The sequence below is a fragment of the Martes martes genome, assembly GCF_963455335.1.
Source record: "Martes martes genome assembly, chromosome: 2".
NCBI lineage: Eukaryota > Metazoa > Chordata > Mammalia > Carnivora > Mustelidae > Martes > Martes martes.
Window position 1 is genome coordinate 49038933 of NC_137889.1, and position 22370 is coordinate 49061302.

At 44.2% G+C, this 22370-nt stretch overlaps 1 protein-coding gene across 1 annotated transcript in view; it reads left to right on the forward strand.

The window, feature by feature from the left end:
- DOCK5 (dedicator of cytokinesis 5) overlaps positions 1-22370 on the forward strand; it is a 210628-nt gene that overhangs the window by 87177 nt on the left and 101081 nt on the right. The window contains exons 6-11 of the mRNA XM_080797224.1: positions 7721-7869; positions 10350-10485; positions 11851-12008; positions 13197-13278; positions 15595-15724; positions 18857-18929. Of these exons, the coding sequence (XP_080653350.1) occupies positions 7721-7869; positions 10350-10485; positions 11851-12008; positions 13197-13278; positions 15595-15724; positions 18857-18929 (728 nt within the window). The remainder of the gene's footprint in view (positions 1-7720; positions 7870-10349; positions 10486-11850; positions 12009-13196; positions 13279-15594; positions 15725-18856; positions 18930-22370) is intronic.

Genomic DNA, 22370 nt, shown 5'->3' on the forward strand with positions numbered 1-22370 from the left:
CCCACCCCGCTTGCGTATGCTTTTTTTCTCTCTTGCACTCCCAAATAAATATATAAAATCTTAAAAAAAAATTATCCACTTAAAATGGGGTCATTATTAATCATGACTTTGTTGTGTTCCCGTTTGTAAAATACTGACAGTTCACCTCAGGGAGAATTTCTGAGCTTTCTCCAAAATCAGCATCAAAGTAGCAAACCTCAGAATATTATCCTTCACTGGGTAAAAGGTAAAAGAACCCCAAGTCTCTGGTTTTCACCCCCCACACGATTTCATTAGTGTTTTTGTTTTCTAATTCTGTAAGTTATTTCAGTTCGCATAAAGATAAATACCAATTTTACTGAGCTACATCAGTACTTGTGTTTCTCTCATGCCTTTCCTCCCTCAGATTATGAGACCGGGTGTTCTGTTTTATTTATTTATTTGTTTGTTTGTTTATTGAGAGGGTGAGAGAGAGAGCACACATATACAATAGCGTGGTAGGGGCAGAGGGGGAGACGGAGATAGAGTCTCAAGCGGGGCTCAATCTCACAACCCTGAGAGCATGACCTGAGCTGAAATCAAGAGTCGGATGTTTAACTGACTGAGCCACCCAGGTGCCCCCGTTTGATATTTCAGGACACCTGTAGAGTCTTAGAACCTCCACAGTTCTCTCCAATACATTTCCTAGTTCTCTCCTTTTCAGTCTGTGCTCATGAAAATGTCTGTAGCAGATCCAGAGCCTTATGTGAGAGGAAAATGCCATCCACTAACCAGGATAAGCCCAGCCGTGTAGACACAGGTAATTATTCCAGGCAGGAAAGACATCTGGATGGCTGTGACTTATTTTTAGCGGCTGCACCGTAACCTTGTGAAATAACCATAAATATGTTTCAAAGGGGGGAGGAGTTCTTCACGCTAAAGAGAGGAGAACCCACTCCTCCAAAGCAGAAAAAGAAATGCTGACCACCGCCATGTGCCTTCTTTTCCTCTTTGTTATATTATTATTATTTTGTCTCATTTCATTGTCTTTCCTGGCGGTGTTGGCTTTATGCTCTTGGGAGGAAGCAGGCTGTAGGAGATGAACACTGGACTAGAAATTCGGAAGCTTGGCGTCTCATCCAGGCCCTGTCCAGCAAGCCCCATTGTCTTGGGCAAGTCACTTGATGTTTCCAGGCATTGTCTGGATTCTGCCCCCCCCCCCCCCCCCCCCCCCCCGCGTGTGAAAGTGATGGAAAATCTGCCTTGTCGACTTCATGGGGTTGTGCAAGCACAAAGAGAGATGCGGGCCGTGAGGTCATTGCGCAGAGGGAGCATCCAGGACTCTGCACATGGCATTCTTGCTGCCGTCTTAGCTTGAAACAGTAGCGGCCCTGGACATCCTCCCTCTGGGTAGCCTTGACTTGGCATCCCTCTGACCCAGCTTGGAGTCTCTGAAGCTCCCTTTTGTGTGCTCCCTGCCCCCCCCCCCCAATCCAAGGCCACTTCCCTTGTCTTTTCTTATCATCTTAGGCGGAGTGGCCTTGAGCACTCAGTAAGCAGGCTAAGTGTTTCTCATGACAGATAGCGAGCCTCCTTAGTTTAGGCTCAAGTCCGGGAGGCATGGATCATTCCAGCAAAGAAAGGGGAAAGCCTGCCAATGCAGAGTGCAAGTTCACAGCAGTTTCTCGCTTCGTCTATACTGCTCGTCCTCATTTGGAGCCTGTTTAGTGAGTGTGTTTTCAGGGGTGATCCGGAAAAGGGGAGACAATATGAATGAAGAGGTGGTCGCTTCTTGAAATGACAAGACTGTGGACACTGGGGTTAGACAGGCAGCTGGTTCTTAAAGTCTGGCTTGCTCCTCTACTTGGAACGTACTTATATATTCAGAAGAATATAGCATACCCAGTAATAGTTCCTGCAGACAAACACACTAAAACAGGAAGAGCTCAGATCCTGAAGGCAGGGATTTGGGTCCAGGGTAGGCCACTAGCTGATTCTGCAGCCTGAGACGAGTCCTTTGACCCCTACATTGTACTTCCCTCACCTGGAACAGTAATGGTATATACGCCCTGCACATTTGCTGTAAGGATTCAGTCGGATAATCTGGATAAAACTTCCAGGACAGTGCCTGGCACTTTGTCATCAAACTGTGACAGCCCCTGGCTGTCCCCAGCACTGCCTTCATGTAAGAGTTCGCTGATGACGGGAGGTGTTAGAAGAATAAGACTGCACGGTGGAGTTCTACCCTGAAGTCGTTTGGGGGTGCACCTTTCAGCTTGGGACTGACGGGCGGGCTTGCTTCCAGCCCGGTGTGAATGTAACTGCCGTAGGTCAGTGGTTGTGAGTGCTCTGCCCGTTACTCTCTGCTGCCTCTCGGGATCATTCGTTGTGCCCACCGGGAAAGTAGACCCAGTGACCTGAACTCTGGCCTTCTTTCCCTTCTAGCAGCACATCTCCCTTGTTCCATGCGAGTTCTGCCAGCCTGAAGGGCGAATGACTATGCACTGATTTAGACATGATTGGGCTAGTGTAATACCCAGACTTCCCTTCTCACTAACAACCCAGCTGTACTTTTTGAATATGCACGAGTCTACATCCCACATTATATTTTCTCAACAATAATCAGGACTTGAAAACTGACAAGTTAGAGTGTATTTGTGGGGACAGAAGGAGGAACATTTCTGAAAGAGGGACTCTCCTGGAAATTACGAGATAATTGGTGATGTTAAACATACTCTATAACCTCTTACCCCAAGATTTAACTCAGTGCTGTTCCCCCACCTTCCAATTGGAGAAATGGTTCAATGAGTTTTGGCCAGTGAGGCTGTGTTGTTCATATAATTTTGGGAGACTGAATCTAATCCTTTTTCCTTACAGAAAAGAGATATGAGACAAGCCTGGTGTGGGAGGTGGTTTATATGTATTGTTGAATCAAGTGAACATAATTGCTAAAATGTAGTTCATGGAATGGACTGCTCTCCTCTCATTTATTTATTTTTTGAAAAAGATGTATTTCTTAGAGAGCACATGCCCATGAGTAGGGAGGGGCAGAGGAAGAGACAGAATCCCAAGCAGACTCCCCACTGAACAGGGAGCCCCACGCAGGGCTCAGTCCCACGACCCTGAGATCATGACCTGAGCTGAAGCCAAGGGACATTCAAATGACTGAGCCACTCAGGCGCCCCTGATCTCCTCTCATTTAAAATTCACCAGTACAATAAAACCTTGAGCTAGTCTATAGTTGTGTAAAAATCTGGAGGGCAGAAAGTGCCCATAACTGAGGGTGGGAGTGGGGAACTTGCCAGACACAATGAATTGCCCTTCTTTCTTCCCATCATTGCATATCCATGCCGATTAAAGCTACTCGAGTCTAATCTTTCTGAACGGGTGGTTATTACGGGCTGCTGGAGCATATGCTCTAAAGTGTAATTAAGCTGGTCTCATGGTTGGAAACCAGCATCTGATTGCTTATTACCAGGGACAGAAAATTCCCATAGAAAACTCGGTCTTTTCCGGGCATTCCATCTGTGAGTGGCGAACCCTGCTTGGGCCTGGCTCTCTCGTGAGAGACAAGATGAGAGGTGGCCGTGACCCAGGACAGGGCAGGGGGTGTGCTCTGGGTCCTTTTCCAGTTTTGTTCTGCCCCCCTCATGCTTGCTTGCCTCCCAGGATTTCTTGTGCTACATCCTGAGTCAAAAATGGTCTTAGTGGAATCTTTGCTTCAAAAATGAAGCCTTTGCTAGTCAGGTGAAGAATTTTTGTGGCAAAGAAAAGAGGCACTAGGGTAGAGAGGAGGAGTGTCAGGCCATGCGGATTCCCTTTCTCCCAGAGTGCAGTGTGGCCTGAGGTCACATATGGCAAGCAGGACACTGTTCTGGACCCCAGGAGTTTGAGAGAGACGGGAGTCATGGCAGAGAGCTCTGCCAGGTGAAATTGGATGGGAGCCTCCGAGCGGGTGAGCGCGTCAGAGGGAGATGGTTAGAGTCAGAGCCAGTTAATCAGGAAGTTGCTTGAAGGAGTAATTAAGTTTAAGTTCTCCACTGTAGACTCTCAGACGCTCAGCCCGGGGAATGGGTCTCAGACCCAGTCCCTTTGTTTTACCGCTGGGCATATCTCAGGAGGAGTGATTTGCCCAAAGTCGTTTAGCCAGTTAATGATAGAGATAAGAGACCAAGTCCCCATACTTGCCCTCAAGCCCTTTGCCTCTACATCAAAATCTGCAGGCAAGAGGAAGGGTTGGCAAACAGAGGAGATGGGAGGACCAGAGGAAAGTCTTTTGACTGTCTTCTGCATTCTTTGGGAAAATGAGGGATAGAACCCAGGTGTTCTGACACGAGGGAAGTGGTACCGTTGTCCCAGTGATCTCTAGAATTTCTGAAATACGCCGTGGAGGCCCCTTTATCCCTCTTTGCCATTGCTGAAGGTAAAGCTGCTTTTTTTTTTCCCTGTGAATTTGTTATTATCTCTAGAAATCCTTAGAGAGAGAGCATGCCATTCAGAATAGAAATGTAAAAAGTGAGACCTTTGAGATCTCCAAGTGAAAAAGAGGGAGAAATTCTAAGCAAGTGTAGAAATGCCTTTACTCTCTGGTGGGAGAACATTTAGATTTCTCTCGTACATGCTGCTGTAACTGAAACTGAAACCAGAGTGTGTTTTACATTGGAACTGTCAAAATTTGTTTTCAATTCCTTGGATTGTGCTGACTTTTGCAGAGACAGTCAGATTATTAAATAAATTCCCTGCCCTTTTAATTATGTGACAGTGGCTGCTAGTGCAAAAAAAGGTTGGGATTAATGGTAACAGAAGGTTCTCTGCAACAGGCAGGCGCGGGCAGTGTAGGATTCAGGAAGGAAGACAGGAAGGGGGGCGTGATGGGAGAACAGATGGAGACACTCAGGTCCTTGGCTCAGGGTCTTGTGAGGAGTGCGCAATTTTCTCCTCACCTGTCCTCGTGTGCTTCCCCGGAAACCCATAAAGTATCTGGATCCAGCTTTGCACGGAACATCCTACTTAGAACAATTTTAGAAATGTGGCGATGAAATCCATTTCCTTCAAGTGAGTGGGGAAATTGCTTCCTTTGGTGTGTTCCAGCTTGTCCATTCAGAATTCATTTGGCACAGTGACTCAGAGAAGAATGGCTGTCTTCATCTTTCTTTTCGGGGGGATCTTGGCAAACAAGGCTGATATGAACAGGCAGTAATTAAATTGCCTTGGATAGTGTCTAATATAATTGAGACCAAGAACTTGTGGACATGTGCCACAAACAAAGCCCTGTCTCTCAGAGGATCCCCTGAGTCTGAGTTCGCCCCCTTTTCTTACTATAATATAAAGCCCAATATCTTCATTGAAATTAGAAAACACTTGAAAAAAAAAAAAACACCTAAGTGAGAGTAGACAAATTAGTTGCAAGAAAGAAAAAAAGGATCCCCTTTCTGCCTAGCAAATTTTATGGACTTAATTACTCACTCTTTTAGTTCAAAAGAAAATGAAATAGCAATATTTTCTACAGAATTCCATGGGAAAAAACCAAACAGGGTTTTTACCTTTGCTTATTAAAAATGGAACTTTTCAAGTCCTGTTTTTATGCTTTTGAAAGACTGGCTGGTGAGAAAGAGGCAATTCAGAAAATGCTAAACACTTAGAATGTAGGTATTTACAAAATTTTAAGCAGGTTTCACGGTCTGTATTTTTCAGATCAGTAGTGTTAATGGAGCATATAAGGGAGTTCTTCAACCCGCTCCTTTGTGTTCTCACAGAACATTGACCTTCTTTTAGAGCTTTGATCACACTGGGCTAATCTTTGCTCTCTCTCCGCCGTCCCCACTTCTGGGCTAAGGGATCTTGGCTCCAGTTTACTCTTTGTTCCGGAGTATCTGGGGTATTTTCAGTATCTTGATTGTATTTGATAACTTGTGCAGGAATCTGCCCCAGGGATTGTTGTAGAAGATCACAGAAGGACATGCTCTCCAGCCATTCACAGTTTCTTTGGGTGTGTACGTGTGTTGGGGGGGTGAGGTTGCATTATTTTTATAGCAGGTAATAGTATTTCCTATAATCTTAAAGCATATAGTTAGATAAATATATCATGACTTTTCACCTGTAAATTAAAAAGTAGTGATTTTGTAGTATTTAAGGGGTGAGTGGAATTGTGTAAGTTTTTATTTTAAAAAAAAAGCATGTTTCAAATACTGAATCAGAGGTCCAAACTGAGACAGCTTTGTTGTGTAATTTTCAATTATATTTATGCAAATATTTCAGTTTTTATCTCTAAACTTACACACAAACAAACAAAAAAAACCCAACCCAAAAAGCCAGAAAAAGACCACTTTTTTTTTTTTAAGTAACTCACCGTCTCATTTCCAAAAAGTATGTCAGTATAAGGCATAACTTTCATCAATGATTCCTTGTAGAACTGACTAATAAATGAGGCAGATAAATTTAAAAAAAAATAAACATGTTTCAGAAGTGGTACACAAACCAGATTTTCTTAAAGACTTTATCTCAAGGGTCTTCCTTTCCCCATGTACACCGGATCATATTACCCACATATATTTTCCTTGTGGCACTTCTCACAATTTAAAATTATCTTGTGTTTATAAAAGGATTAGATAAATATTATTAAACAATATTGTATATGTTCTGATATGATCTATCACATATATAACTGTATATTAATCATTTAGATAAAACTAAGGTCATAATAGCTTGGACATCAGATATTTGACTCTTAAAATGATACAAGTCCATATATTGAGCTGGTCATAAGTTGGTTTGGTCCAGGTATGGAAGTTCTTAAGGAAGCCCAGAATAATGGTTTAATTATTGTAGGTCTGACGATTTCCAGGATGGTCTAACAGTTTTATGAGGCCTTTAAGACAGTATTCTCCATTTCATTTTCCACTAGCCTGTATCTCTGAAATTATAGTTCTTTCTCCATCCATAATTCATGCATGTGTGCATTTTATAGAGCATCTACTCTGTACTAGGTCCTAGGGTTACAAAAATGAATGAGCTCCTCGTCCTGTCCTGTAGGAGCTTAGGTCTTGGAAGAGAGTCAGACAGGCCATGGTGGTCTGGGTTCTGATTGCCGGGATGGGAGTAAATTCCAGGAGCAGTGGGAGGGATAGCCAGCCCACAGTTAAGGTTTTGAGCAAGAGATTTCTCAGTTGAGAACAAAGAAGTAAGGATTAGCAGTTGGTGGAGGTTGTAGTCTGTGAGGAGACATGACATGGGGGTGAGTTTGGGGGAAGAGGAGAAAAGTGGTTCCAGGGAGAGGAAGTAGTACCATTTTGAGAGGGTCTGAAGCACTCAGGAGCAGTGTACATAACTTTTGCATGGAGGGAGCATAGATTTTTGAGGTAGAGATTGGTGTAAAATGCAGCGGGAAATATAGGCAGAACCCAAGATAGGAAGGGTTTTATGATGTGATTTACTGTGTCTGGAGGACAGAGGAAATCCCTGGAGGGTTTAGAACAGAGGAGGGACATGGTTGAACTTAGGGTACACGGACAATCCCATCCATCCTACAATGGCTTATCTGATTCTAAACTTGGAATAGGAGACAGAGTGGGAATGGCCTAGAGCAAGGCCATCCCTATTTCAAAAAAAGAGAAAAAATCCCTTTGAAGTTCACAGTTTACTATATGGCAAAATAATTGCTTAAGTAACACCTTATAAAGTCAGGGTCAAGTCAAAAGCCGCCTCCCTCCTCCATCACACCTTTATTTTTTGTTCTTTCCTCTACCTCATTTTCCCGTCCTAGAACAACAAGGTCACACTCTTCCGCCAGCTGCAGCAGATGACATACAGCCTGATCGAGTGGCGGTCCCAGATCTTGTCTGGAACCCTCCCCAAGGACGAACTGGCAGAGCTCAAGAAAAAGGTCACAGCCAAAATCGATCACGGGAACAGGTAAACTGGGGTGATTTCACCAAGAACTTGGAAAGAGATGGGCACAGTTATGCTAAGGACATGCCTTGCCCTCAGCTTTTGATCTTGGACTTGTTAAAGAATGATGCGTACTGTTTTCTTTTTGCATTGGGAAACATTTAATTCTGTTGGAAAAATACGCAGCCCCTCACATAGGCCAGACCTTGTGTGGGATCTCTGTGTCAGGGAGGTGACAAGACCAGGGAAGATGGGACTTCCGCTGCCAAACAAGACTGAAAGGGACAGCGCATCTGAAGTCGCATTTTCCGAGGCCTGCATCGATCTCAGTTTTTATTCCAAGAGTGCATTTTAAATCAGCATCAGACACGTTCTCTGTCTTTCTCTCCCATGTTTCCTAACTGGGACCATGGTGTGTAGTGTATGAAAGCCAAATTTACAAGAAGAGTAAAACACATTTTTAGCCTGTTGATTATGCCTCCAGTTACCTCTAAGGAGTTAATCACTTCGCTAATCTTCTCATTAGGTCAAGTAGATACATAGGTTCTAGACATTACTGCCCTTTAGAAAGTGAGAAATCAGTCAGTTCATCAGTTAATGGAATGGGATGCGTCTCTCCTGACTCGTTCCTTTGAAAAGACTGGGTTGGTTCCTCAGTTTTGTTGATGATCTGTTTAACATCTCGTTTGGTTTTCTAAATTTCCTCAAGTTGTGCATAGGTGATTTTTTCCCCTTGCCCCTTTGCCTCAGGACCCTTGAATATACTTCTGACACCTGTTAAAGTAAGGCCCATTATCCTACTCACTTAAATGTTATAGATGCTGACAGCTGTATTCAGAAGAAAGCTGGGGTGACTACAGCATACAAGATTCAGATTCAGTCATTATTTGAAATCTCCTGTGTACCCTTCACATGTATTACTTGATTATAATCCATTTTATGATTAAAGAACACAGACAAGTGAGCTTAAGAGATTTATTTCTATGTAACAGAGATTGTAAGTGGGGAAGTTGAAATTTGAACCCTAAACTTACAATTCTATGTGTAATGCTCCCTTCTTAGGATTAAGAATGGACTGTTCCCTCCCTTGTCACTTGTCCATTCATAGGACTGTATCCACAGGGGTTATATTTCTAGCTGGGTGCTGAGGCATTTCTTCAGAAACAGCTATGGTGGGCTAAGTCCGGTTCCTCCTGGTGTCTATGCTGTCCTTGTATTTTTGAGTCTTATCACAGTGTGACATGGGCCTGGAGGACTCTGATCTTCAGCAGAGGATGTTAATGTCCCATAAACAGCCGGACATGCCTGCCATCCCACTCCAGCTTGTAAAAGCTGCTTCGTCTGTGTGTCAGTGCTTAGTCTCTGAGCCACCAGCAAGACCCACAGCTCCTGTGTCTGGGTGGCCTGTGGGTCTGGCTGCCGTGGAAAGGAACCTGCCAGATTAAATCAGTTGATGGAGATGCTATAAAACAGGGAGGGGAGAGTCATTAGACATTTTTGCTTTCTTCCCAAAGACTTGGCACATTTTACTATTATCCCTCAGCTTTCTTGCTGTTTGGACATCCCTGTTCCCAAATTGCTGGTTCCTGGAATGAACGCTGGGCATTCAGATAGCAGTATCCTGTTTCTACCACGTCCCCAAGTCTTGGAACGAAGCACTTTTTTTTTTCAACTTCTTTGTGCACATTGGGCATAAGAGCCTGAGTAGGGATTGTGCCCTGCATAGACCATATGGCTCTTTTCCTGTGTAACACTCAGAGCTACAACTCCACACAGCCAGGCGTGTTATGGTGCCAGTTGCTGTGATAAGACCTGCCGTGTATGGAAAGCGGACTAGATACTAGACGCCACATTACTTGCTTTACATGTTATCTCATTAAATTCTCACAACAACCCTGAATGGTAGGGAGTATTTACAGATGAGGAAGTCAGGGCTTTGGAAGATCAAGTAAATCACCCTGAGTCCTCTTGCTAGCGCATACTCAAGCCAAGATTGAATTCCTGATCTAAGCGACAGCAGAGCTCCTGCTGTGAGATAGGTTATGAAATTCCACCAGCCACGACCCTCTTACTGATCGCTTTTAAGACAGTCTTGAGTTAAGGGCTGTCCTCAACGTTGAACTTAAAGGCAAAGCCCCCAGATATTTGGTCTATCATTGTTCTTATGTCAAGCAGTAGAACATTGGGAAGAGGTGTTGGTCAGAGGAATCTGGTCAGAAGCAGTGATGGTTTTGCCTTTCCTATGGAGATTGTGTAGAATAAATTTACTTTGCATATCATATGAATTTCGTTAACACTACCATAAGTTTTCATAACTTATTGACCACAAGTTTTGGGGAAAGGAGGCAGACATCAAAAAGAGAGGAGCCAAGGAACTGTTCTTAACTTGACTGGTCTAGCACCTAACTTTTTAACCATGAATCCTCTGGGTTCTTTCCTAGGGAATCATCGGGAAAGAGTCTGTTCTTAATGAGGAGACTCACTGGTCACTGCTTTCTTTCTAGAATGCTTGGGTTAGATCTGGTGGTGAGAGATGACAATGGGAACATACTGGACCCAGATGAAACCAGCACCATTGCCCTCTTCAAGGCCCATGAAACGGCCTCAAAAAGGATTGAGGAAAAGATCCAAGAAGAAAAGGTACAGTCCTCCAATGTGCAGATTTGGGTCACTGAGATTCCATTTTTACTTTTGTTTTTAATGAGAGAAAGGGAGTCATTGACAACAAGAGGTAGAAATGTTTAGAAAGTCATTCGGTGCCTCATTAAAAAGCAAAACATAACAACAAAAAAATGAGGTATCAGTATACCTTCTGATATGGAAAGATTGCAAAGATATGCATTAATAGAACAAGATTCAGAACAGTGTGTACAAAACACTAGTCTTTGTGTTTCAAAAAGGCATATACAGACCTCTGTGTTTGCATATGCATAGACTAACTCCAGAAAGATAGACAAGAAATTGATAATTAATCCTTGCCTCTAGGAAGGAGAACTGGGTGGGAGGGAGCCTTTGTTCTGTGTAACCTGCTGTATTTGATATACATAATACAGTTTCCAAATCCAGTACAGTAATATTTAAATATAAAGCATTTGAAAGGTTGAAAGTAACAATGAGACATTAAATAAAAATGAGAAAAGTACAGAGAAAGAGAACAAGAAAAATGCCCCAAAGTATGATGGCACAGACCAAGCTGTATTGATATTTTGGTATATATTTTCCAATCTTTCTGTTCTAATGAGTAAAGGCTTCTGTTTATTTAGTTTGTAGTTTTGTTTCTTTAGCACAATTGTGATAATATTCAATTGTGTTTCTGGATCCAATGTCTAACCACACTTGAGAATGAAGCCTTTCTAGTGGAATCTCTTGTTTGCAATGAGAACTGTTCCCAAAAAGAGGGATAATGGATCATGATTTTTATGCCTCTGAGGTTCATTCAGAAGCCTTGTGGGAGATGAGAAATTCTTGAAGCTACCAAGCCATGAGTTGTCATCTTGAGATAGCACTTACTGAATTAGCTGGGCTCGAGGCCCTGAACAGGACAGTTTGGGTTCTGTGGTTTGTTTGTTTGTTTGTTTTGAAGATTTATTTACTTATTTGAGAGAGCAAGTGAGAGAGAGAGAGAGAGAGAGGAGACATGTATGGGGTGGGGAAGGGGCAGAGGGAGAGGGAGGGAATCTCAGGCAGACTCCCTGTTGAACACCAAGGCTGACATGAGGCTCGATCTCTCGACCCCGAGATCATGACCTGAGCTGAAATCAGGAGTCAGACCCTTAACTGACTGAGCCACCAGGCGCCCCATTAGTAGGGCAGTCTTGATCATCCAAATCCTAGTGATTGCATTTTGCTCACTTAAGCATCTGGCCATGTGCACACACTTTCTTAGTCAGTGCTTCTTCCCTCAACTGGCAATTATATTTGTCCCCGTTTGATGGCCCATGTCTTTGCCATTATTCCCTGTTTGCTGCAACCACGAGGCTTTTCTGTCTTTTCCTGTGTGTTCAGTCAGTTCTTCAGAACCTGGACTTGCGGGCCCAATCTGTCTTCAGTGCCGTCCACACCTACGGCCTCTACGTGAACTTCAAGAACTTTGTCTGCAACATTGGGGAAGACGCTGAGTTGTTCATGGCCCTCTATGATCCAGACCAGTCCACCTTCATCAGGTAGTGGGGTCCCAGGCCATCCGCTGTTGACCTCGCAGAAATACCCAGCCTTCACCTGCCACCCACCTGAGGAGCGCTTTGCTCGTTTGAGAGTGGGAGATAGAAAAGGGGTAGGATCTTAAGTGGTAGAAAATAAAATCCTTCAGGCTACTGAGCCTTTCTTTGTGGCTGTGGGAACAGTGCAGTGACAGATTGTGTGCTCCCTGCGTCTTAGAATCCCATAAAGCTATCAGAACAAGGAGATCAGGACAAAGCGTTTAAAAGACCACGGGGGATGGGGTAAGGGAGGAATGCGTCAGCAGAGCCCAGAGGATTTTAGGGCAGTGAAACTGTTCTGTGTGATTCTGTAATGGTGGTTGTGTGTCATCCTGCATTAGTGCAGATCAGTAGGATGCAAGCACGAAGAGTGGACCCTGAGGTGAACTGTGGAATCGGGGCCGGGGGATGGGGTGGGGGGAGGTGTTGAGGTATCGGTGTGGGTTCTTCACCTGTAACAAATGTACCACCGTGCTGGGGGGTGCTGATAGTGGGTGAGGCTGTGTGGGGGGCCAGGAGGCAGGGGGCTATGGGAACTCTCTGTCCCCTCCACTCAGCTTTGTTGTCAACCTAAAACTGCTCTAAAAAATAAAGTCTGTTAAAAAAACAAAATATTTTTTTAAATGGTAGTGAATGGTGGTAGGTTTCGTTCGACCCTATGGTCACGCTATCACTTAGCTGAGCAACTAAGAAAACAGATCGGTTTTTAAGCAGATGGTTAAAAGTAGTTACTGACAAATTGTTTTATTTCTATAATCGTAATTTTATCTGGATGTGGTGGAGTGGATTCCAGGCAATGGATTTGGAATGATTATTCTAAAATTATATTCCTGGTTCGGCAAAGCTGAAGATCTTACACAAAGATCTGGAGGTGGAAGAAAGACACCAGGCAGAACCTGGCAGAAGCTGCTGCGTGTGTGCCTGTCCTGAATCCACGCTGGGCGCGCGTCATGGAGCCTGGCTATGGCACGCTCACTTCTCCAAAGCCGGGGGACCAGGGAGTGGCCCACTTGGGTGCTGCATTGACACTTGCCTGATAAATTCAGCGGGGCTTTTTGGGGTCTTCCTTGGACCCTGTGAAGTCTGTGCCGCGGATAGCTCCCGTGCCAGTTAGCCCTTCGTTAAGGATAATTTTTTTTTTTCCTTCACCAGTGAGAATTACCTAATTCGTTGGGGCAGTAACGGGATGCCCAAGGAAATAGAGAAGCTTAATAACCTCCAAGCGGTTTTTACTGTAAGTTCTACCTTACATCTAATCATTTCTTTGTGCTTACGATATTAGCAGATGCTCATGGTGAGTATATGGCAAAACCTCTGAAATGAAAAGCTGAAAAGGAGAATCATCATGATCCCCCAGCAGGAATAACTGCTCATTTATTCAGCGAATATTTATCGGGCACCCACTAGAAGCCAGCCACTAACTGACCTAGGCACTTGAGATATAGTAGTGAACATATCAGAAAAACCCTGGTCAAGGAGCTTTTCTCCAAAACAGGGAGACAGTAAGAAGCGATGATCCAATAAACGAGTATGTTATATAGAATGTTAGAAGTTGTAAGTACTTGGGGGGGTGGTGGGAGTTTCTGGGCTGGGGAAGGGGTGCTGTTTTAAGTAGACGGATCAGGCAGACCTTCGTGAGAAGGGGCCATTTGAGCAAGAGCTGAGGTTGACAAGAGAGTGAGCAATGCTGATAGAGAGAAGAGCATTCCAGACCAAGGGTACAGCTTAGGCAAAGACGGGGATCTTGACTTTTTTGTTTGCTCATATTTTAATGAACTTTATCCTGTACCCCTCCTCTTCTCCAAGGAAGGCGGAGTGCTGCTCTACATGGGTCAGGAGCAAGGAAATTTATTGGGTTATAGCCTGGGGCATGATGACTCTCTTTCTCTGGGGCTGGAATTTTCTTTGGGTTCGAAACTCCCTTTTTTAGGACATGAGAGCTTGAAGTGCCTTAGAGTGCTGCCACCTGCTCTCCACGAGGCCTGCAGGAGACGCTCTCTTCCTTCTCTGCCTTCTTCCCTTAAGCCCACGCACGTATTTTATCTCCTTATTCTCTTACCACTCACTCATACGCAAGGAAAAGAGAGTCTTAGAGAAAACGCCTAAAAACATGATACAGAGCGGTGGATCCAGTATAGGCTTGTCAAATCTCTCCTTCATTCATTTCTCCTTCTTATTATTCATTCCCTCTGTTCACATCCCGTTTCTGGGACAAGTCGGGTGTGATTACTACTCATGCATTGACCCACCTGTCTCTCTACCACTTGGTAAACAAAGAGAAAGAGCTGGAACTCTTCCTAAAACCTCCCTTCCTCAGTTCACAGACATGTGAATTTTTCCCTAAAGCCAAAAGGCATTTATCAGTCAATGTGTACTTGAAAAAAAAACAATAAAAAAGGAATTATTGACTTTCTGGTCAATCTTCTGCCCGAGAGCATTTTAGAAAAGCCGCATTTCATCCCCTTTCCCCTACTTCCTCCCCCTGCTGATCAGGATCTTCTTGGGATGCAAATTTCATGTCCAGCCTTTTCAATTAAATAAGATGTGGTGACTACTTCCTTGATCACTCAACATTCTACAAAAACTTCTTTTACAAATGATCGTACCTTAATAAACAGTAACCGTGTGTCACAATTTATGTAACTAGTCACCTGGAGTCTTAATCTTTCTGTTATTAAGAGAAGCCTCACAAAACCTAGAGCAGAAATTCAGGGTCGATGTTATCATTGCTCTGTATTCCTATCTTGGAGACCTGAGTTAACTAAATTATAGAGGATGGATTTGGAATGACTATTTAGAAAGTAATTCTTGATTCAGTAAAGAGGCCTTGGACAGCTGTTTCATGAAAGGAATTTGAGATGCAATTAAATTATTTCTCATGTTAAAGAGAATGAGATATGTGAGCTCATTCATGGGTTTACTCACCCATCCTTAAGAATACAAACAAGTGTAGAACATGAACCGCAAAAAAGCAGAGACATCTCATCTTTTGTTAATCCACATACACCCAGAAGCTCTCAGTGAATACCTCTCGTAAAACAGATGAATAATTACAGAAACCAGCACATGTAAATTTCTCTGTTATAGTTGCCTCACAGGATTATTTGGAAGATGAAATGAAATATCACCAGCCTGTGTAGACCCCCAGTAAAGATCAACGTCTTGCAAGCTTTGATTCCCTTTGACACTGGCATGCTTCAGGTGCTCAGCCATATCCTGGCGGAATATAAAGCAGCAATGACAGGTGTCCCGACTTTTAAGTACCCTGCTTAAATTGATAAATTAGAGACTTTAGATTGAAAATGATCGGATTTCACAATTTGAAGTAGGAACTGGGAAATCAAACAAATTCCTTCCTTTTTTGAATACAGTCATTTTCCACTGATGCCATGGTCATTCTTGGATGGGAACGGGGGAGGGAGGGAGTCGTTCTGCTAGTCCAGCACGAGAAAGAACTCTGAATGGTGTTCTGTTGTCAAGTGGGAAGAGAAGCAAAGGTGACGGGGTGATGCAGCTCGATCTCCTTTTTGCATCCTCTCTGTCCCCATAGGACCTCAGTAGCACAGACCTCATCCGGCCCCGCATCAGCCTCGTGTGCCAGATTGTCCGGGTGGGCCACATGGAGCTGAAGGAGGGCAAAAAGCACACATGTGGGCTCCGAAGACCTTTTGGAGTAGCAGGTACAGAAAGACCCAGAGACGACTGTAAACGCCGTAGCCACTGTAAAGGACAGCATGGCAGGGCCTCCAGCGATTGAACATTGAACTTATGACCCAGGAATCCCACTTCTGGGTGTCCGCCCAGAAGAACTGGAAGCAGAAGGCCTTAGGATACTTGTACACCCGGGTTTAGAGCAGCCTTATTCACACTAGCCAAGAGGTAGAAGCAACCCAAGTGTCCGTGGGTGGATAAATGGATAAGGAAAATGTGGTCCGTCCAGACAGTGACCTATCATTCAGCCTGAGAAAGGAAGGAAATTCCACAACATGGCTGAACCTTGGGGCTGCTGTGCAAAGTGAAATAGGCCAGTCACAAAGAAATAAACATAGCATGGTCCCACTCCCACCTATGTGAGGTGCCCAGAGTGGTCAGATTCATTATGAGCAACGGAAGGTAGAGTGGTGCTTGCTGGGGGTTGTGCGGAGGGGGAAAGGGAGGGTTAGTGTTTAAGGGGGACAGAGTTTCATTTTGGGAAGATGGAAAAGTTCTGGAGAGGGAGGGTGCTGATGGCCGCACAAATGGTGAATGTGCCTAATGCTGCTGAACTGTACATTTAAGAATGGTTAAAACAGCAGATTTTACCCCCACCACACACACGCAATTAACTATAGGAGGGAGGGAAAACCCAGAGACGGTGCAAGATGAATTTGGTTGTCAACGTGAGTATTGGATACACAGCGTTTACTGCCTGGGGCTTCCAGTTATCTTTTCTGGGGGGTTCCGAGTCCTCACCTAGACCCTGCCTCCTTTGTTTCTCCCTCGGTGGTGCCCCACACAGTGCCTTGTGCACGGTAGGATCTCAGGAAAGCCTTGTTGGGACTCTCTGCATTCTCCCCACCTGTGGGCTGATTTCAGTCCAGTAAAACTCTCCCTGGAAAGTGGTTTGCCTGCCTGGACGACTCACTCTTCAAAGGCAACATTGGATTTGTAACCCCTCTGAAAGAGAGTCTTTGGCTTACATCAAGCCCCACAACCTCCCAGGAGGCCGCACATTTTCTTCTGTAGTTTGTTAAATTAAGGAAATACATTCCTGGTTGTACATTGATGTTTCAGTCACTGAGGAGTTTTGAAAGCTATCGATGAAAGGCCATAATTCTCCGGGAACAAATGGCCAGAGAATGTCGGCAGGACTGACCTTGTGGGTTGTGTGGGTAACAAGGCTTCCTCTCCATGAGGCCGTATGCATGGTCATTCCCTGACTAACCTTGCCCTCCCACTGGCTGCTCAAGGCTTGCCAGTCTCTGAGGAGGGGCGGCATTCCTCCTGACAGAGCATTAAAATGAAATCTCAGAAAAGGGAAGGAACTTAGCCATTTATATGACAATCCACTGAGCTAAGAATTTAGGGCGTATTTAAAGTTACTGTCATTTAAAATGGGCCAAAGAGATTTGAACATCAGGCTTGCAGCTTTTGGTTGCTTTTCTCTTTAAGGGGGGTGGGGTGGAGTGGTGTGTGTGTGTGTGTGTGTGTGTACTCGGAGAACTGTCATTTACTCTGAGGCTCGATGCCAAGCATCGATCAGCAGAGATCTGGAGTAACTGCATGACGGCATCGACAGATGAACCGCCCCTTGGAAGGGGGGTGGTGCCAGACACAGATTTTTCAGGTTTGGTTTTTTTTTTTTGGTACAGTGTTTGCAGGGGTCTCTTAAGGTCTGACAACAAGCTTTTGCAGCATCCTTTCACCAACATTATTATTTCCCAAGCCTTACCCACTGTGGTTTGGGTTACTTTGAGAAGGCATTTCCTTCCTTATCCTTTAGTTTTTCATCTGAGAAATGTCTCCTATCTCAGTACTTCTCCTAATCTCCAAACAGGTTATCTGGGGAGTGGATGGGGAGTATGTGTTTTATGGCCCGATTGTAATTCATTAACCCAGGGCTAGCCTCTTGGCTGTGGGCCCTGCCTGGTCTGAACAGCTGTGGGGTGGCCCACTTATTAGTTCTCCGGGCAGCCGGGCATTGTTGGCTTAAGTGATTTGGTCCCATAATTGCTGTTGGGTTCATACCCCAGCGTCACTACTTAAAACTTCTGGTCTGGGACAACCTTTCCTGTGCTCAGTGTCCTCATCTCTCTCTCTCTCTCTCTTTTTTTTTCCTTAAGATTTTATTTTAAAGATTTTTATTTATTTATTTGACAGACAGAGATCACAAGTAGGCAGAGAGGCAGGCAGAGAGAGAGGAGAAAGCAGGCTCCCCGCTGAGCAGAAAGCCCGATGTGGGGCTCGATCCCAGGACCCTGGGATCATGACCTGAGCGGAAGGCAGAGGCTTTAACCCCTGAGCCACCCAGGCGCCCCTCCTTAAGATTTTATTTTATTTGGGAGAGAGAAAGACCACGAGCAAGGTGAAGGGCAGAGGGAGAAGCAGCCTCCCCGTCCAGCAGGGAGCCCAATGCGGCACTCGATCCCGGACCCCGAGATCATGACCTGAACTTAACCGACTGAGCCACCTAGGCACGGGTGTTTCCTTGCCTCGTAAAGTAGGGCGAATAATAGTGTCAGTATAAGTAAGATAACAGATGCTGTGGGCACAGGACGTGCTGTATTTGTCACTCTTCTTGTGTGCAGAGAAGCAAATCACTGCGTGATCTTCTGTTCTGTGGTGCTGGTGCCCTGCCCTGCCTTCCCTAGTGAATGTGGAAGCCACGTGCGACCGCGTCAAGTCTAAGAGATGGTTGACCCCTTCGAGTCTTGAGTTTCTTTCTCAAGTCCTCATTCTGTTGACACTCCTGATACAAAAAATGTGTGCTCTGTGTCTTTGAATGCAGGCTTGCTAAACAACAAAACAAAACAAAACCAATCTGGTTTCCGATTTCTCAAGAATTTAGCACTTGGTTGTGTAGAATTTTAAAAAGTGGGTAGTCTGCCGGATTGATCTGAGAAAAATCCAAACCCTGAGCTCCGTGTCTGAGCTCCTGATGGATTGTTCTGCAGGCTGGGCACCGGGAGTCATTGCTGGCAAAGACCTAAGTGTCCCCGCGTGGTATCTCACTTCTCTAGTGTCCTGTGTTTGCAGGTACTATAGTTTTCCATAGTAACTTACTGAAGCCTGACACAGTTAAGCTCTTTAATTAAGTTTTATCTTTTTCCTAGTGATGGATATCACTGATATCATACATGGGAAGGTGGATGATGAAGAAAAGCAGCATTTTATTCCCTTTCAGCAGTAAGTACTTGGGCATTGATCCCGGGTGACTTCAGACCTGATTGAGTTCTTTGAATGATCTGTTAACACAGAATCAGGTGCTAGGAACCATTTGCTCAGTTCCAGAAGGAAAGCCTTATAACTGGAAGATTGTGAGGTAGAAGCCCACGGAAGACTTTATTCAGGGTCCTTTATATTGAGATCACATGTAGGAGGGTGAGCCTAACTTTCCTGGTTCGATAGAAAGGACCGATGGGATAGGAGGGGCACATCTGTATCTGCACCAGAAGCCAGAAAATGGTGCCCCGTAGGTGTCAGAAAGGCCAGAGTATATTTTCACTCTGTTGTCCGGAACAGGTATTACGGAGGACAGAGCGTCCTGTAGGACAGTTCAGGGTTCCCTGGAGATCTTGTTAGAGTGCAAAACGTGGTCTGGTGGGTCAGGAGGCTGCCGCTAATGAGCTTCCAGCTGGAGAGCACCCTCGGGGTAGGAGGTGTTTAGGAGGTTGGAGAGTGAGGGACTGACTGGTAATGCCTGGGTGCCTGTGGGGGCAGGGGAAGCCAGTCTGGGAGGACACCGAAGGATTGCCTGAAGAGCTCCGCTAAGGCCTCCGGACTGAGCTTCAGGAGCTGGAGCCCTGTGTGGGCGCCTGTGGGTCATGGGCCAGCAGGTATGAACCCACAGGGCTCTGAAGAAGTGTATGTGTGAACGTCAAGGCTCTAACAGTTGTGGTCGCCTTATCCTGGGCGTGGGTGGTGGTGGCCTGGAGGAGATGGCAGACCATGCTGGAATGGAGCCCTAATGGAGCGGTCCTATCAGTGAGGGAAGGGGACTATCTCAGCTGGCCTGCAGCTGCCACAGCAGACCAGTAGAACCGCTGAGAACTCTGGAAACCAGCCCAAGGATACTGAAATTAACACATGATTTTTAAAAAATCATAGCACAAATCAGTGGAGAAATAGGAACTATGCAGAAATGAACTGTTTGACACAATTAGCTACCCATTTACGAAACCCAGGTTAGAACCTGTCTCACATCGTACGCCACGGGAAATTTTGGATGATGAAATGTGTAAGTATAAGAACTAACATCCTAAAATACTACAGGAAAATCGAAGTTTTATATAATAGTGGTGAGTGGGAGGCCTCGCTGACTCAGACCGCAAAGATCTGACCGAAAAAGAAAAATTGGCAGGTAAACCACACAAAAATTTTAAATAACTTAGGTACAGAATAAAGTTTAGTAAAATGTTTGCAATGTGTATTAAAAGAGAATGAATATTGTTACTATATAATTAATAGAAATTCGTAAGGTTATGAACATAATGTATGTGTGTATATATACACACAAACGTGCACACATACACAGAAAGAAATGGCCCATAAATTCATTGAGAATCAGTGCAATTTGGTTTAAACAAGGAGTTTTGGTATTTGGTTTGACTGAGTTTTAAAAATATATATAATATCCAGAGTTTGGCTGGGTAGAAGGAAATATACAGTAATTATAGGAATATAAACTATTACAATGAATTAAAAGCCTCAAAATTTAGATATTTCAGAGAATATATTCCATAATAACATTGATTCTTTCTGTTGATGTGGCCAAAGGTGATTTTGCCTTTTTTTAACTTTTAAAAAAATTTTGCCAATTTTGTTTAATTCTGTATTTCTATTTTTTCTACAAAAACTATGCATGATATATAATTTTATTTAAAATATAAAAATCTTCTCGTTCAATTTAAAGCCCACCAGCTCTAGACCAGTTTCTAAATGTAATAGTACAGATAGCTCTCGCTAAGTAGCAGTTCCTTCCTTCATTCAGAGGCTTCTATAAATAATTTTTTAAAAGGGCTTATCTAATAACCTACTACGTATGTACTGACCCTCTAAGAATGTGGTGAGGTAAATATTTTATGTTGCTTAGTGCTAATATGAATTAATGAGGTGACTTTCAAATTCATGGATTCTGATCCCAATATAAATATATATATACATTCAAATATATTAAATAAATATGTTAAGTGTAACAAATATAATTTACTAACTATAATCTTATATTAATACATTAAGTTAAATGTATCAATATATTAAATATATGACTATATCTTAAACATTAATGAATAAATATGAAATAATATATAGAATAAATATGAGTATATATTTAGATATATTAAAATGTATATATTATACTTATGATAAATATAGACATAAAGAACCTTCACGTCCATGGATATTCCTGTTACATATACATGTGTAATGTTACTGTGTATCACTCTTCTACATTACCTATCATTACCTAGATATTATACGTTACCTATATCATTACCTAGATATGCATATGAGATGTGTATGTACGTGATAGGAGCAGCACGCATGGATGTGGAAGTTACTCTGTATGCTTGTTTCGCTTCTGAGGTGGGTTTCTTCCACCCTGCCTGATCTCTGAACCAGCTCCCATCCCACAGCTGTGTTGAAACAGCCCTGAGGTCGCCTTCACTGTGTGATAATGCACTCTGAGTTTCCAAGGAGCCCAGCCCTAATTTGATTACCGGTCACTGTGCAGCCAACAGGCACCGTAAAGCATTCGTGATGCAGATCATAGTCTCTGGCTTTTCACTCCTAAGATTTATGGCAGATGCTTTCATAACTTACCTCATCAATAAGCTTTACAGCGTATTATATGAGGAGAGTCTCCTGGATGGATTCTGCTAGTCCCTCTAAGGGAGCGTCCTTTGAAGGCAGCCACCTCGTTCTTCAGTGAGACACCATAGTAGGTTTCCTCGCTGCTATCCCTGCAGGCACAGATCGGACGCCTGCAGAGAAGGCTGACCTGCGTCCTGGGCTAGAGAACAAGACCACAGCAGAGAGGGAGCCCGCTGACCCACAGCAGGCTGATCTGTGCTTCCTGAGAGCGCTTGTGCTGTCAGGAGGGGCTGTGTTTGGGTCTTGGATCTCAGCCTGGCTGATCATGAGAGTGAAGCCGGTTTGCCGGTGGCCGTGCCATCTCACTGTCACTCTAAGGGTTTGAGAGCACCCTCTGAAAGTTGTTGTGTGCATGCTGCTCGTGTCTGTGCGTGGAGTGCTGGTGCCAGATGGAGGCCTTTGTAGGCGTATGATCTCGGCCCATTTTACGGATGAGGAAACTGAGGCCCAGAGCTTATGTCAGGTAGAACCAGGACTGGAGGCCAGGTCACCTGTCCCATCCCCGCTGCCGCTTCAGCTCCATGACTTCAGCCTCCCCCACCTCAGAAAGAGCATCAGGCCTTGCCTCTGATTTTAATATTTGCCAGTCAGTTTTATTTGTTCTTCGAAGGTTGTTTTTTTCCTTTTCCATTGGGTGCCTACCTTGGACACCAAATTCATGTTGAAAATGACCAAGACAGGCCCCCAGTGGAAAAATGAAGGAAAGGGAGAGTCCTCTAGCGAGGTGTGTGTAGTGTTTAGATTTCCAAATTACTC